A 16,223-nucleotide genomic window follows, 5' to 3' on the forward strand; every position below is an offset into this window, starting at 1 on the left:
AAATTTTTTTTGTTAAAACCTTTAAAAAATAAAAACATTTCATTCATGCAAGCACTGACAACCAAATGGAGAGTTACACAAACAGCATTAGGAACTGTGCTTTGTTTGACCTACCGGCTGCCCAAATGGTAGCCACAGAATGAGGAAACTATATTCTGAACAGTCTTACGCTGGTGTTGCCGTTTGTAGCAATTTCTCAACATCTATTTATACTGATGTTGTGGTTTCATTGTTCTTTCATATACACAAATGTAAATGTTAATATGAAATAATGAATGGAAATTAGTGTGTTAGCATATTTATAATCATAAGCCCAAGTCAATGCATTTCTTACCTTTATCTGTGGGAGATGATAAATTGCCTTGTGAAGGAGCTTTTGACTTTAAAGGCAAGGTTTCATTTTTAGAACTAAGTCTGTGGAAAATGCCACAGAGGAAGAGGATCTTCCTCAGATTTAAAAACATTAAAGTGTATTAAAGAACAAGATAACAGTGTTTTTAGAGAAAGAAGTAACTTTAAAACAGATATAAGCCCACCAAACCTTTAACTATGTATGGAGTCTTACTGATGGTGGGTTATATATTAATGCCTTAGTATACAAAAGACATAGTCTTTGAACTGTTTTCAAATTTTGGTGAAAGGTTTCATAGGGGAGGTGAATCAGTTAGAAGACACCTTTAGAGATCACCCTAAACCTTAACTAAATGATGAATTTCCATTTACAACATCTCACTTGAATTGTACCAACTATGAGAAGGTCACTCTCTCATGAGATGGCATATCCTATTTTGGGGACCTTCAGTTTGGAAGATTTTTCTTATATTGAACTGAAATATCCCTGCTTGTAACTTCTACTCATTATCTTTGCTTCTGTGGGTCAAGCAAAATAAGACTAACTTCTTATTAATGCTAATCTATTAATTGTCCTATATCAGGACCCTTTTGTCATCAACTGGTAGAGCTCGGAATGGTTGTGGAAACAAGCAAAGCTAACTGGTCTGTGAGGGAAATAAACCCTGTGGTCTTGGTCTTACAGCAACCATGCTCTAAAAAATGAATGATTCAATAGCCTCTTCATTATTAATTTCTTTTCAAAGTATCTAAGAATTATCATTAAATTCCTCATCCCATTTCTGTAGTACATGGTGTTTATGCCAACTTCAAATATAAAGAAAAATATATATTGTGGAGAAAGGTTAGCTAGGAGAAGAGGTCAATGCCAAGATAAGGGTCAGGCCAGCTGCCCAGGGGGCGTTATGTGGGGATGCAACAAAAGACACACACAAAAAAGGCACATATTTTTAGATACATTTCTATGTCCTAGGCAAGTGAGTATTTTATGGTAAAGTCAAGTCATTTGTAAAAATGAAGGCTACAATCTCGGTGAATAGGTTTTGGTTTTTTTTTTTTTTAATAATTCTGATTGCTTTTTGTTGTGGGTAGAGAGTGGGCAGCCACTTGCTTAACCAGTCAACTCAGTTAGCTGTATCATAGGGGTACATAAACATAGATAAGCAAGAAAAATCCTTAAAATACACTATTTGGCTAGATTGAGACTGGGACCTCTCAGCACATATTATCTACATTGTAGATAATATAAAGATATTATGTACATTCTAGGACTGTATCAAAATTTTTGCCAAATATCATAAACATGTGAATTTTCAAGTTTAAAGGAAGTAAATTTAGATCTAAAAATGAAGGTCATATGCAATTTGACATAGGCACAATCTTCCTGCCTATTATCAGGCAAGAAATTTTCAAAGTACAATAACAACCACAACACCACTCATTGCATTAAGATTTGTAACTGAAATAGCATCTGAATTAGATCCTACTAGGACTATTTTTCGTATGAAAGAACTGGTGCTTGGAAGATCTTTAAGTAATACTTTACAATTTTTTTTTTATTTAGAGAATGAAATCTTCCTTACCAAAAAATTCTATTCCCCATAAACAGCCTAACAGATAAATTAATTTTACATCTATGTCACATTAACTCTGAAGGCCTCTATGGATTAAGTAAATAAGCTTTCTGAAAAGCGGCAGGTTATTCTCTCTTACGATTATTCTTTAAGGCATTGTTAACTGTTCACAAAAGATGAAGTGGGGAAAAAAATTGTTAAACTACTAGCAAATATAACTAAAATGACTCCTAAAAAATCTAAAATGCTAAAGAAAAGGAAAAGCAGGTTTATGGTATGATAGTCATATTTATTAATGTGGATAAATGATTTAAAAAAATATGGGCAGATGTATGAAGCCAAAGAGATTCATACATCTTATGTGTCAGGACAGATGACGATCACATATAAAATTGGTAAATAGTCAGATACCTGTTACCCTGACGGTTGCTCCTGCTTTAAGAAAGGAGACAAACATCAAAGGAAAGAGTTAGGAGGAAAATCAGAGGCTAGACAGCAGCCCTAACAATTCAGTTTTTAACAATGTTTTCAATACTATAGTGTAACCTTAGAATGTAATGAAAGTATAGTAAATGAAAGAATAGCAATATTCACAGGCTATGTGCAATAATAGGCTCAAGAGGTAACTTTAAAATCCTTACAAAAGCTATTGAGATTGCATGAGAAATCCACTTTAGTAGTAGCATGATGTCAAGGAATGTTAATAACTTCTGGTGCTTTGATTGGCATACTAGTCAATTCAAAGTCATCACTAAAAGGTATAACATTTCAGATGGAGCTTAAAAATTGAAGAGGAGCAAGGCTTAAGGGCTCACAGTCCTAAACAGACTTGTTGGTTTGGCAGTGGCAGAAAGGGGGATGATAAAATCTTTACAATGATGCTACCATTTCGGGGCAGGCATTTTACCGACTTCTCCTCCCCCTTCTTTTACTGAGAAAAGTAAGGAGAGAACACGTTCATTCCTTTAATTAACATTTTATTTAATTCTCAAAGTATGTGCATCGTATTTTATTTTTCTTAAATAACACAAACATCAATAATATACAAAGAAACAGACTATATATGAAACTCTGAACTTCTATTGCATATAATTTTTAATCAATGCATCTTATATTTAGTTCAATAAAAAGCTGCCCTGCTTCTCTTTCTGAACTTCCTTCAGCTTTCTTTTGTTTTAGGCAATTAAATTTTGACTGTAAACTATTTAAATTTCTTTTCAGAAACAATTTATATCAACAAATTATCTAATGTGATGTAACTGAAAGGATGCTGAACTTGGTGTCAAAGGACTTGAGTCTGAATTCTTACTATCCACTTATCTTTAGATACTGGACATATCACTTAAACTCTCTAAGTTTTAGTTTCTTCATCTGTCAAATGAAGGGGTTAAACTTGATCTCTAAGGTTTGTTGCAGCTCTAAATCTATGTAGAGGATACTACTTGTTGCATCCAGGCTTTGGGTCCTCAAGGGCTGACAGGGCACATGCTGAAGGCATGTTGCATAGCCCCTTGTAATAGTTATAAAACAGTGATCTGGATAAGGATATATGTAGTGCCATGATCCAGGACTGTTCTTTAAAAACATGTAGCTTGATCAAATTCCAAATTAGGTGACAGAATCCCATCTGCGTCACCGATTGGTTAAAATGTCAAAGGCCTTTTGGTTGTGAGACAAATCCCATATACGTTAGTGAACAGGGGGTGTGCTACTTGACAGACAACTCACTGACTGGGGAAGCTCCTGGTGGGGACATGGGGGCAGGAAGGAATAGCTGCACTTATTAATACATTGTGATCTTCATTAAATGTTTCCATCTATCAGGGCTGTTATCTAGTAAAAGTTGGTGGTGCAGCTAGACAGATAGGTAGCTCAGTGCACACAGTGTTGGCCCTGGAGTCAGAAGGACCTGAATTCAAATCTGGCCTCAGACACTTACTAGCTTTGTGACCCTTGGCAAGTCACTTAACCCCATTTGCCTCAGTTTCCTCATCTGTAACATGAGCTGGAGAAGGAAATGGCAAACCACTCCAATTACTTTGCTAAGCAAACCCCAAATGGGGGTCACAGGGAGTCTGAAACAACTCAACAACAAAATAAATTTTTTTTTAAAAACAATTCCAAGAAGGCTAACATTGACAATAGGAAGAAGGATGAGACACACTGAATGACTGCTGAGGAGGCCCAGCACTACTCCTAATTACTCCTTAGCACCCCACCACAGCCCTAGAGTGCCTAGCATGTTGGGTCTGAAGGAAAGAGCAGGAGGGCAAGAATACCATCCATTTCCCTAGCTGCTGCTAACTGCCATTAAAAAGCTAGCTAAAGAATTAACTACATGAGACCACACAAGGCAAGGAGCTAAATGGTGGATCTTTGGAGGGTCTACTTGAGATGGGTAGGAGAGGAAGGACTACCATCCCTACCCTAATTTAACCTTGTCCTCCCCAAGAAACAGAAGTTGAGATCTGGGGGAAAGATGTGACACAAGTGAGGATGACTCTTCCCACTCATCTTGGTCTCAGCCCTCACTTTCCCCTGAGGTGGGGACTGGGACCTTGAGGGCGTATATCACCACACCAAAGCACGTCCTGATAGGGTAAGGTGTGGCCTAGCTGATGCTTCTGTCTAACTCATGCGTGAAAGTCAAAGGGTGAACAATGGGATGCCTGGGGATCAGAAAGTGTGATTCACTTCCCTAGGGGTGGATGTTTCTGTGAAGAAGGATGGCAGCCAAAAGACTGGAATACAGGTGGTAGAAGGAGGGGGGAGGAGGAGGAGATATAATGACCCAATGGCTCAGAAACAAGTTGCAAGTAAGAGAATTATAAACCCTTAACTTCTGTTTCTAGATATAATCTTGAAGATATTTGCCAGCTATGACTTCCCCACCTCTGGTTCTGGTGGCTGGTTTTTTTTTTTTTTTAATACCAAAAATACTGTACTCTGAGTGCCATTTTTGGCTGACTCCTAGCTCCCTCTGTCCTCTGGACCATTTTGTTACCCTGAGGACACCACAACTATACTGATTTCATGAGGTAGTTGTGGTTTTGGCCATGACTGCTTTCTTTTTCTTTTTTTTCTCCTTTTCTGTTATTAGCTTTTCTTAGTGTTCCTAACATGCCACTGGCACTAGATGTCTCTGACCTGTTAACTTCTGGAACCACCATGCAGGTCATTTACCATTAGGCATAAAACATAGCTTGGTGTGCCCAGGATAGGACTGAGACCAAGGATGGAATGTAGTGGGTCACACAGCTAGTAAGTGTCTGAGGCCATATTTGAACTCAAGTCCTCCTGACTCCAGGGCTGGTACTCTATCCACTGTACCACCTAGCTGTCCCTTAAGATGGCATTTCCAAGGCAAAATAAATATTAGCAATTTAAAGTTTGGTTGTCTAAAACACTAAACATAACTTCCATTATTTTAGAAGTTTCCCTGGAATGCATATCAATTTAAATGCAATAATGAATTTTAACATGACTGAATATATGTGTACAAAATGAATTGTATGTATTCGCTTACACCAGAGATTCTCAAACTTTTTCAACCTGAAAATTACTTTGGCAGGGCAAAGGTCTCAAGGACCACTCATTACACACCTACACGTGACAACCTGTCATAAAAATGTTACACAATTAGCATAAATGAAAGCACTGTTTTTGATGAGACATCAAGAACACGCTTAGTTTTGGGCATGTTTCAGTTTTATAACTAGGTCTATTGACCTCAGTCCAATCCATTTAGGCTGCCTCAATGACTACAACTGACTGTTAGAATTCCCACAAACTATTGCTGATATCTGCTCATTTGAAGCTGACAACCTTGCAAATGTTTGATCTAACATTCATTCTGACCCATTTAGGAAAAGTGAGTGTTGACCCATGAAATGCAGTAAAATATGGATAGGTATGGATAGGCTATAATTTGCATCTGGGGAACTATTCAATCAATGAGACCTGTGATCTATTTAAGTATTGGAGTAAAATACGGTCTTGGTGATCATACTAAATTTCAAATGGTTCCAATTTGCTTCCTAAGAAACAAAAGCATAGATAAAAGGGGTAAAAACCTTTCAATATCCAAATTATATAACAACTAATTTACAAGATCTCATAAATCACATGCATCAGTATTTTCTTAGGATGTAATTTTGGTAAATGTCAAAACATGCTTAATAAAACCAAAATGATTTCTTCCTCTGTTTAAATAATATTAATCCTAAGGTTGGTAGTACAATTTTGGTAACTTTTAAAAAAAAAAGGAAATACTACCTCTTCCATGAAGTCTGCCCTGATTCTCTTACTTGGCAAGGAAATGTCCCTTCTCAGAATTTATCTACTACTTTGCTTGTAAATATCATGCACTTACCAGGTGTTTTGAATTACAGCTATTTGTGTATGTGTCACATATCATGTCACATATTAGGCTGCAAATTCCATGAAGGCAGGGACAATGTCACATCTAATCTTTTTATCTCAACTAGTGCCAACTACACAAAACAGGCATGAATATCCACTTTGCATAAATACAAAATGCTTGCTTAATGGAAAAACTCAGCTTACTATATTAAGTCAGTGAAGATCATGTATCGAGATTATTATAAATACTGAAGATAACATATTTAACAGCTACTTACTTGCTGTTGCTGCAAAGGAGAAGCTTCTGAAGGCAAACCATGGGATGACCTGCTACGTGGTGGTGGCTGGGGGGGCGCTTCAAGAGTTTGTTGGGAAGTGGGTTGAGGCAGAGGTGATGTTATAGGAACAAGAGGCTCCTGCATCTTCTGAACAGGAGGAGTAAAGGAGGGCAGGGCAGGAGTGACCATCTGAGGCTTTAGTGGTTCAGGGAGTACAGCTGAACCTGAAAAAATAGTGAAAGTTTTAATGTCACTAGACAATTTCTAGAGACCTAAGACTTTAATCCCCTCAGTAAAATGTTATGGGACATCTTGGTCCCTTTTTTCTTTCAAACAAGAAGTAACAATTTCAGTCTCTGTCACTTGGTAAAAATGTATTAGAATACAGATAATTTCAGGGTATGGAAAAGTTCTTCTTCATTATTGTTATAGCTTCTGGTTAGTCAGCAAATGCCAGTTAAAGAGCTACGGGAAAACAAGGGATGCAAGGGATTTCAAATGTACTTTTTACCTTTTGGTAATTCGGATGATTTACTTTGGATTTCAGCGGTCATCTTCCCAGCAGAGACACGGGCAAGGCTTTGTAGTCCACTAATAACTCCAGCACGTGGTGGGATAGTCTTAAACAAGGTAAATGCAAAACTTGTGAAATTAATTTATTTCAAGTAAAAGCTTCATTATAAGTATTTGCTTTAACATGAGAACGCAAATTAATAAAATGACCAATTATGACTCCAGAGGACTAAGGATGAAATACACTTCCCCTCTCAGTAGACATATGGAATGAAATCGAGTCAAATCAATAAGCATTCATTTACTAAGTGTCAGACATTGTTCTGTGGATACAAAGACAGGCAAAAATAGTTCCTGCTCTCCAGGAGCTTACAATCTAACAGAAGAGACTACATGCACACAATTATATATAAACAAGATGTATATATGTGCATATATATAGATATATAAATAAGATCATGCAAAGGTAATCTCAGAGGGAAAGCACTAGCATTTAAAGAGGATTTAAGAGGAATATGAAAGCCTTCTTATAGAAAGTAGGATTTCAGTCAAGACTTAAAGGAAGTCAGGAAAGCCAAGAGGCTAAGATGAAGAGGGAGAGCATAGGAGAAAGCCAGGGAAAATGCCCAAGGTTGGGAAATGCAGTAAGGAACTGCAAGAAGGTAAGTGTTACTGAATAGCAGAGAAAATGGAAGGGAATGAGGTATAAGGAGGGGCCAGGTTGATTCTGATGCTATTGACTTTAAAAACCAGAGGATTTTTTATTTGATTCTGGATGTAATAGGGAGCCAGTGGAGTTGGTTGATTAGGGAGTGACATGACTGTGCTTTAGGAAGGTCACTTTGATAGCTGAGTGGAGAATGAACTAGAGTAGGGAGAACAATCAAAAAGCTATTACAGTGGTTCAGGGGTCATCTGATGAGGGTGGTGGCAGTAGTGGAGGAGAGAAGGGGATATATAAAAAAAGCTATAAGTAGATATGGTAGAATTGATAGGATTTGGAATAGAATATTGGGGTTGAGAGAGAATGAGGCATTGAAAATGATATGTAAGTTGTGAGTCCTGGTAACTAGGATTGTGGTGCCTTCAACAGTAATAGAGAAGTTAGGAAGATAGGAGGGTTTTGGAGAAAAGAGGATAAGTTCAGTTTTGAAGTTTAAGATGTTTATGGGACATCTAGTTAGAGACATCTAATAAGTAGTTGGAGAAGTGGAGAAGGGAGCTGATGAGAACACTAAATGAAATATAGAGGGAGAAGAAAAGAAGACAGAGGACAGGACAGAGACTTGAGAGACACCCGTGGTTAGTGGGTAAGACTTGGATGACAATCCAGCAAAGGATTCTGGGAAGGAGCAGCAAGACAGGTAGGAAGAAAACCAAGAGAGAACATCATTTGATGACATCATCAAACTCTAGGAAGGACAGAACATCAGGAAGAAGAGGGTGGCTGACAATGCCAAAAGCTGCAGAGAGATCAAGAAGGATGAGGATTAGATTTGGCAAGGTGATTATATTTGGCAATTAAGAGATAATTGGTAACTTTGGAGAGAGCAGTTTCAGTGGAAGGATGAAGTTGGAAGCTAGACTACAGAGAGTTAAGAAGGTGAAAGAAAAGGAAATGGAGGCACTGATTGCTGAAGGCCCTCTCAAAGAGTTAAGCTACCAAAAAAGGAAGAAAGATATTGGATGATAGCTAGGAGAGATGGAGAGATGAAGTAAAAGTTTTGGGGAGGTGGGAGAGACAGAAGCATGTTTGTAAGCAGTAGGAATGCAGCCAGTAAACAGGAAAGATATCGAACATAAATGAGCATGGCAATTATAATGGGAAAGTGATGTTATCTGCTTGAGAAGATGGAATGGACAAACAGACACTGTAAAGAAGGACCCTTTGAATTCTGGGGGCAATGCTAATGAGCAGGATGTGCTAGACCTGTTTGACACAGATAATGAAATAGTCTGTCAATATGACAAGAAATTTTACTTGAAAGATGGTATCATGCTTTGGAGGGAAAGACTGTGTTTGCAGGGTGGTAAATGTTGTGTGCTCTGTTTATCAGCTCTTTGTGTCTATGTAGATATCAGTGAGGTTACACTAAATATTCTGAAAATTCTTTTGTTTAAAAAAGAAGTTCACCAAAACATGCTAATGTTAAAAAAGAAGAAGAAGAAAATGTAATGGAATGAGACCACTTGTACATGTTTGCCTCAGTAAAGCGAAGCGCCATCTCTTTATATGAGGCAGGGGTGAAGGAAGAGAAAGTGGCAGAAAGAATTGCTATGATGTAGATGAGAAGGAGGGAAGAAAAGGGAGCTTTTGGCAAAATGGCCTCATTTTTTTCAGTGAAATATGAAGTATTTCCTCTTTAGCTAAGAGGCTTGGGGAGGGGAAGCCTTGGGAGGTTGGAGGAGTGATGAAAAAGTGTTGTGTTGAGTGGGACAGTGAACTGATTAGGGAGGCACTAAAAAAACTGCTTTATAGCTTGAAGGCTCAGTTGAAATGTGCAACATAATTTTGTAGTGGAACCAAACACCATGGTTGTATATCCATTTTGAGTATTTTTTGGCATATGGTGTGAGGTGTTTATCTAAACTAATTTCTCTTTAGCTGCTTTCTAGTTTTCCCAGCAACTCATGTAAAAAAGGGGTAATTTATATTCTTAGATTCAAATGCTCAACAATTCTTTTTCAATTACTTCTGTTTCTTGTTTATATAGCCTATCCCATGGATTGGCTTTTTTCTTTTTAATGAAATAGTTTCAATACTGCTTCATAATTGGAAGCCCGATAATTCTATGCCCACTTCATTCACAGTTTTTTCACTACTTCCCTGAAATTGTAGACTTTTAGTTCTTCCAAATGATTTTTGATATCATTTTTCTCTAGGCCTACAAGTATCCCCTTCATACTTTGATTGGCATGGCACTAACCACATTTGTAAATTAATTTAGGTAGTGTTTTTTGTCTTATACTTTCTTTCAATATACTGATATTCAAATTGCATGATAAAGCAGCAGTAAATTAAGCAGGATTTAATCCATACCGGCTTTGCTGCACTGTATCCAACAATTCCTGGGCTTGTTAATCCTCCTTGAGGTGAGGGCTGATTATGTCCTAAAATAAAGATATAAAGATATCATTAAAAAAATACACATATTCCAGAAGTCCATTAATGTGATTTAAGTTTAAATGGAAGATTTTTTGTTTTCTGTTTTGTTTTTCTTTTACCTAAAACATCTTTTCTTGTTGTTCCAGGGCTTTTGGGTGCTTTGAATAGGAAGGAAAAGAAAATCAGTCTCAAGAACAATACTTCATGACATCATTTTGCTTCTCATTAAATGGAAAAATTGAGGGCATGAAATGAATGAATGAAATTTCTTGAGCCTGCTTTAGATAAAATTATTACAGTGGACAAGACTAACATAGTTCTGATAACTGGTATCTGAAAGTATTTTCCAGAGACCATTCAGCAATATGGAGAAACTGGAATTTGCATTTTAAAAAATCCATTAAATAAGATTAATGCACAAAATTTTGGCTTTTGGCTCTGACACAGATGCACTCTTATGGTAAAGTAGTGAGGAAAGCAAGAATTTTCAGTGACATTCAGACCTTAGTCTGCTGTACTACTCAGGGGAAGATTTTCCTTAAGACTTGATTCTCCAGTATAATGTCCTTCTACAAATTTATAATTAATTGGTAGTACCTGTAAATGGTCATTTTTCTAGGCTGTATCTGACAAAATTTCCTTCGGAGCAAAAAAACAAAACAAAACACAATAGTTCTGCATTGTTCAAGTTATTTGCTTATCACTGTAAAATTAAACTGGAGTCTCATTATATAACACACTGTCATTGGGGACCATGCAGTAGAATAAAATTATGGATAAAGTCATCTTATAATGAGGACCTTTTAGCATTATTATAACTAACTCTCCCAGATGAGGTACAAGAAGAATTTGTCTCATCAATAAAGCAATAGCAAATAGTATTAAAGCAGGTTCAAGTATAAATAACCATGCAAGGTAAAATATGAAAAATATTTAAATAGGCCAGAAGAAGAAAAACTATCAGAGAAAGGGGGCTGCAAACTAAGACTAAGACTATCCATTTTTCCTCTCATCTGATAACCATAACCTTCAAGACCAGAGTCTAGTCTTTTTAAATGAGATTTCTGGTTGAAGATTAGAAGCAAAATCAGAGCTATCCTACATTATCTATTTGTTATGTTCTAGAACCTCTATTCAGATGCCTTAACTACAATGAGTAGTTAAAAAAAACCTCTCATTATTACCATATATTCATAAATCTTTAACTTGTGTGAAAGAAAAACTAAGTACTTTGCTTAAAGTGATATTCTGTAGTGTTTAAGAGGAAAGGACTGCAATTAATTATGTGAGAAAGTTTAAAAAAGTAGAATTAGTATTTTATGAAAGGTAAATGGACAAATTTTGAAAAAGGTACACAATATAGACAACCTTAAAATAAAGGAAAACAAGGAGCAGTTAGTGTACAAAGAGGAGAAACATGAAGACAGAATTTTAAAAAATGTTTTCAGGCACAGAAAAGTGATGTTTGGAGGTACAAAATGAGATACACATTTCTACAATGCAAAAGTCTAGTTACCTTCCATCTCTTGCCTAGCTACCCCAGGACTGGGAGGGCCTCCAAGACCTTTTTTGAGAAAGAAGAGAAGCTGTATATTGCATAGCACAAGCAGTAAAATGAGAAAAGCAAGCACAAAAAGGGCACAATTTAAAAGAATTTCTAAGTTAAATGCACTTTCAAAAAACATGATTTTTGTTGTTTTAAATATTTTTAAAACAATCATGCCAAACCAAGTTGAAGTAATACTTATGCTTACCTATTTCCGGCTTCTAAACCTCAAACAAATGGCTAGAAATGAGATTTCACTTCTCTATCTCTACAATTACTGGCATCGAAGAATTTGACAGCAAGGACAAAGAGGAGATTTTACTTCACGCTTGTCCCATTCTTTAAAAGGAAAACCACCAAGATTCAACTGTATGTCTTATACATATGACTAAGTTATATTTCTAGTGTTAACAACATTAAATGAGAATAATGACCAGTTTATCTAAAAGGACTAAATGCCCAAGTGATGTTGCTATGTCATTCTGAATTGCTAAGAGACTAAATATGAGAAAATGAACTGTATTAAAGAATTTTTTATGAGTTTGTTAAACTCTTAAAAGGTACTTTAAGAACACTTCTCTAAATGCATTGCATTAGTAGGGTTATTTTCCCATCGAATGATAATACAAACATAAACGATATTCACTATTATTACTGAATTACATATTTCTAATTAAGTCACTCAGGGAATTTTTTATATTTCTGATGTTTTCTGCCCTGAATTAAGGTACTTCATACATGAAATTTAACTAGAAAATAATAAATGGGAGCCACAGCTATGGTATATAGGCAACATTAGAATTCTGTGTAAGGAAACTGGAAATTTTCCAGAGTTGTACTTTGCAGAAAATGTGTAAATGAAATTATTTTGCTATTCTTATGAAGTAAGCTTCCCTTAGCTTACCCTGACATGTACTATATAGAGAGTATAATATTCTGTGCAAATTTTCTTTTATACTTGTAATAGCTTTTTCTTTTCTTTTTCCCCATGGGGACATGCCTTTATTTTCCAATTTTAAAAGGTAGCAATACAAAAGATTACACATTGTGAACAATTAGAGACCTCAAGGATCATTTAATAGCAGCCTCTCATTTTAGAGAGAAGAAAAGTGAGACTAAGGAAAAGGAAAGTGACTAAGTCAGGGTCACAGAGTCAGGTAAAGGCAGCCAGCACTGGACCAGACCTCTCAGGGGCCAGGGGGTGGGGTTGATCAAGGGTTATAGTTAAGTCTTCTCTTGGCCTTGGGATGGGGCCTGGCTGAGCACTTAGGAGGGTAGGAGGCTGATGATCTTTGGTTTGGGGGCTGTCCGATCATCTGACTGGGAGTGATGTAGGCCCCCGGCCCCTGGATCTGTGTGGGTTCCAAGTCAGGCTGGAGCTGACCACTGGAACAGCCAGAGCTCTCTTCAGTTTCTGTACTGAGTCCTGCCTCCAAGGGCTATAAGCATGGCATGCTGTGAAGTTGGGCTGGCCCAGGGGGCCTTTGGGGAGACTGGTTCCAGAAAGATGCTCCCAACTGCAAATGAGAATCCAATTTCTTCTTCTCAGAGTTTTGTACTATCTGGGCATAATCTATACCTTTTTGAGCTGGGAAGTGCCGGCTAGAGCTCCTTGGGGAAATCTGGGCCTTTTTCTGCTTGAGTAGATCACGGGGCATTTCACCTGGGAGATCCAGGGAGGACAGAAGGCTATACCATTTCACCAGCTGGGGGCAGATAGGGTCAAGCTCTGTCTGCATCTTATTTTCACAGGTTATAATCATATCCTTTACTTCCATTCTGGCTGCTGAAAGGGTGGCAGCTCCTCAGTTGGTGGTGGCAGTGGTTGTGGTGTTGGCACAGGGTGTTAGGCCCCTTCTCCACGAGGGCTGCTCCCCTCAATGACGGTACCAAGGACCACCCGCTGGTTCAGGATCAAGGCGCGTTCATGTCAATTACACACGAAAGTGACCTAGGTTAGGATTCCATTCCTCACCACTACATCCCTCAAGGAGGGCAGGGGTTGTTTCTCTGTTTTTTGATCTTTACTCTCTTTTGCCCCCAATGCCCCACCCAATCAAGACGCTTTAAGCAGTAGGGGCTTAATCAACATTTGCTAAAGGAGTGAGCATGTGGAATGGTCTGCCAGTGCTCCCCTAACTGGGACTCTAAGTTTATGCCTGAGGGCCTTCGGTGGGGGATATGAGGATGCCTGTTTGGCTACGGGGTGGGCTGGATGGCCTCTGCTGCCCTTTCCAGCTCCCGAGATTTGGAACCCTAAGAATGAATGAATGAATGAATGAAGGGAGGTGCTGGCAGTGATTGACAGAGGCGCCCAAGAGAACTTCACAGGGTTCTTTGACAGGCGGCGGTTGAGGGCGAGGGCGAGATAGCAAGAGCGAGAGAGAGAGAGAGAGAGAGGGAGAGAGAGAGAGAGAGAGAGAAAGAGAGAGAGAGAGAGAAGGGGAAAGGTGGAAGGGAGGAGAGGAGGAGAGAAGGAGAGGGGGAGAGGGGGAGAGGGAGAGAGAGCACGAGAGCTGTAATAGCTTTTTCTTATCTTTTTCCTAGAAAATTGAACTCTCTAAAATTTTTCTTCCAATTGAATTTTGTGTGATTTCAAGTAAATCTAGTTAAAAGTAACACATGTAAAAGTAATCACATGGCTTCTAATGAAAAGAAAACAAAAGCATGTAGTTCTTAAAGATTCAGTTGATGAAAGACAGGACTCATGATAAGCCACAACAAAGGTATGCAAAATTTAGCATATTAGATTTCAACTTTTAATCTTAAGAATTTAAAGATTTTAAAACAGAGACGCATGACAGAGAAACATACAACAAGCAGCTCAGTTCTTCTATAACCATGATCATTAAATATTCTGTGTGGTGATAAGAAATTTGAAAAGGTCGAAATGTTTCCTTTGTGTGTTGTACATGAATACTCTTTGAAATTAATGTGTTGCCCAGAAGAAAAAAAAGGATGATTTTATTACTGCCTTGCTAAAATTGATATATTTTTATTTTATTTTAAAGGAACAGAAGATAATAGAAAGGAATATGCTTTGTAATGGTGATATTTTAATAAAAATATTTTTAAATTCCTGCATTTCAGTACTGGAATAAAAACTCTGAAATCAAAAAACTACTACAAGCAAGATTTATTTAATGCTTAAGATGTTCTCCTGTATAAAACTCTGTAATAATTGTTTTTTGATTCAAACATGTGATTTCATTACCTACCAAAGGAGATTAGGAGCCATTCTACAACTTAGAGTCTAACAGTGTACCAAGAGTAACAACTTGTTAGGGTCACAGAGCCATTACGTGCAAGAGATGAACTTGAACCTAGCTCTTCCCAACCCCAAGCCCTGCACTCTGTCCACTGTACCACACTGCCCCCTTCACTGAAACAGAGCTATTCTTGAATTTAAAAACTGATAGCCTAATCAGTTATATTCATGGCTAAATTTTTAGAAAAAGATCCCTTCTTAAGAAACCTGAAACAATGTTTTAACTCTTAAGACTCAAACATCTTTTGGCTGAAAGGAGAATTTTGTGTTAGTCTATACATGAACACACCAAAATCCAGACTTGATAACAAATATAAACTGTTACCTCCAAATTCCTTTCTAGCAGGTGCGGGACTCCTACTCCCTTTTAAGGTCATAAGAAAAGTATGCAGCACAAAGAAAAATCAGAGTCAATGACAGAACTGGAGAGTTAGGAGAATCAGATGTTTAAATGGTACTTAAAACAATTCATTCATCATTTAAAATAATCTAGGAACTGCACAAAAGGATCTAAGACCTATGGATGGCAGCCATTATATATATGCATATACTTCCAATAATGTGCTGTCTTATAAACATTTCACAGAGATAAGATGTTTTCCTCAGAGAGAAACTTTCTTTTATCAAATACATACGTATCTATAATATATATATGTAAAATTTAGTAATCTCAAATCTAACAATAAATTGTAAAGAAGTTACTGAACTAATTACATTAAATATTAATACTGAAAAAGGTAGAGACAGGTTTGCACAAAAAGAAAACCAATCTAGATTTCAATAGGAAAGTCTAGGTACCTAACTATATCCAATTACCAAAAAATAAAAATCCCATATATACATACTAATAGGAGAGAAAAAGAATCATGTTAGAAAAATCTAATTTACAAAGACTCAGTTTATGTTTGGTTATGTCTACCAAGTTTCAGAAAAAGGCTGACAGAAAAGAGTTAGTTAGGATATAAGAGCCAGAGGTTTAAAAGCAAGTAATATACTAAAATATAAAGGGCTGAGTATAATTTTTTAAAAGTCCATTGGAATAGAAACAAATTAATGGCGCATGCTATAAACAACAATGCAGTTACCTGAAGGAGGTGGTGGTCTTTGTGGTGGAGCTGGACGTGTAGGTGGGGCAACTGGACGAGGAGGAGGAGGGCGTTTAGGCTCCAAGACCTGGGCAGACTCTTTCTGTGGTATTACTGGTTGAGTGTCAACAGGAGAATCT

The 16,223-nt window shown here is 37.3% G+C and overlaps 1 protein-coding gene across 7 annotated transcripts in view; it reads right to left on the reverse strand.

The window, feature by feature from the left end:
* SYNJ1 (synaptojanin 1) overlaps nt 1-16,223 on the reverse strand; it is a 120,852-nt gene that overhangs the window by 3,266 nt on the left and 101,363 nt on the right. For 2 of the 7 annotated variants that reach the window (XM_036743171.1, XM_036743169.1), the window contains exons 25-32: nt 16,084-16,221; nt 15,324-15,362; nt 11,701-11,748; nt 10,304-10,342; nt 10,119-10,189; nt 7,077-7,185; nt 6,566-6,789; nt 2,337-2,360 (exon numbers count right to left, since the gene is read on the reverse strand). In XM_036743171.1, coding sequence (XP_036599066.1) covers nt 2,340-2,360; nt 6,566-6,789; nt 7,077-7,185; nt 10,119-10,189; nt 10,304-10,342; nt 11,701-11,748; nt 15,324-15,362; nt 16,084-16,221 — 689 coding nt within the window. In that variant the 3' untranslated portion in view covers nt 2,337-2,339. The remainder of the gene's footprint in view (nt 1-2,336; nt 2,361-6,565; nt 6,790-7,076; nt 7,186-10,118; nt 10,190-10,303; nt 10,343-11,700; nt 11,749-15,323; nt 15,363-16,083; nt 16,222-16,223) is intronic. The other 5 variants (XM_036743168.1, XM_036743167.1, XM_036743170.1 and 2 more) reach the window with 4 other exon arrangements.

The sequence above is a fragment of the Trichosurus vulpecula genome, chromosome 2 (assembly GCF_011100635.1).
Source record: "Trichosurus vulpecula isolate mTriVul1 chromosome 2, mTriVul1.pri, whole genome shotgun sequence".
NCBI classification, from domain to species: domain Eukaryota; kingdom Metazoa; phylum Chordata; class Mammalia; order Diprotodontia; family Phalangeridae; genus Trichosurus; species Trichosurus vulpecula.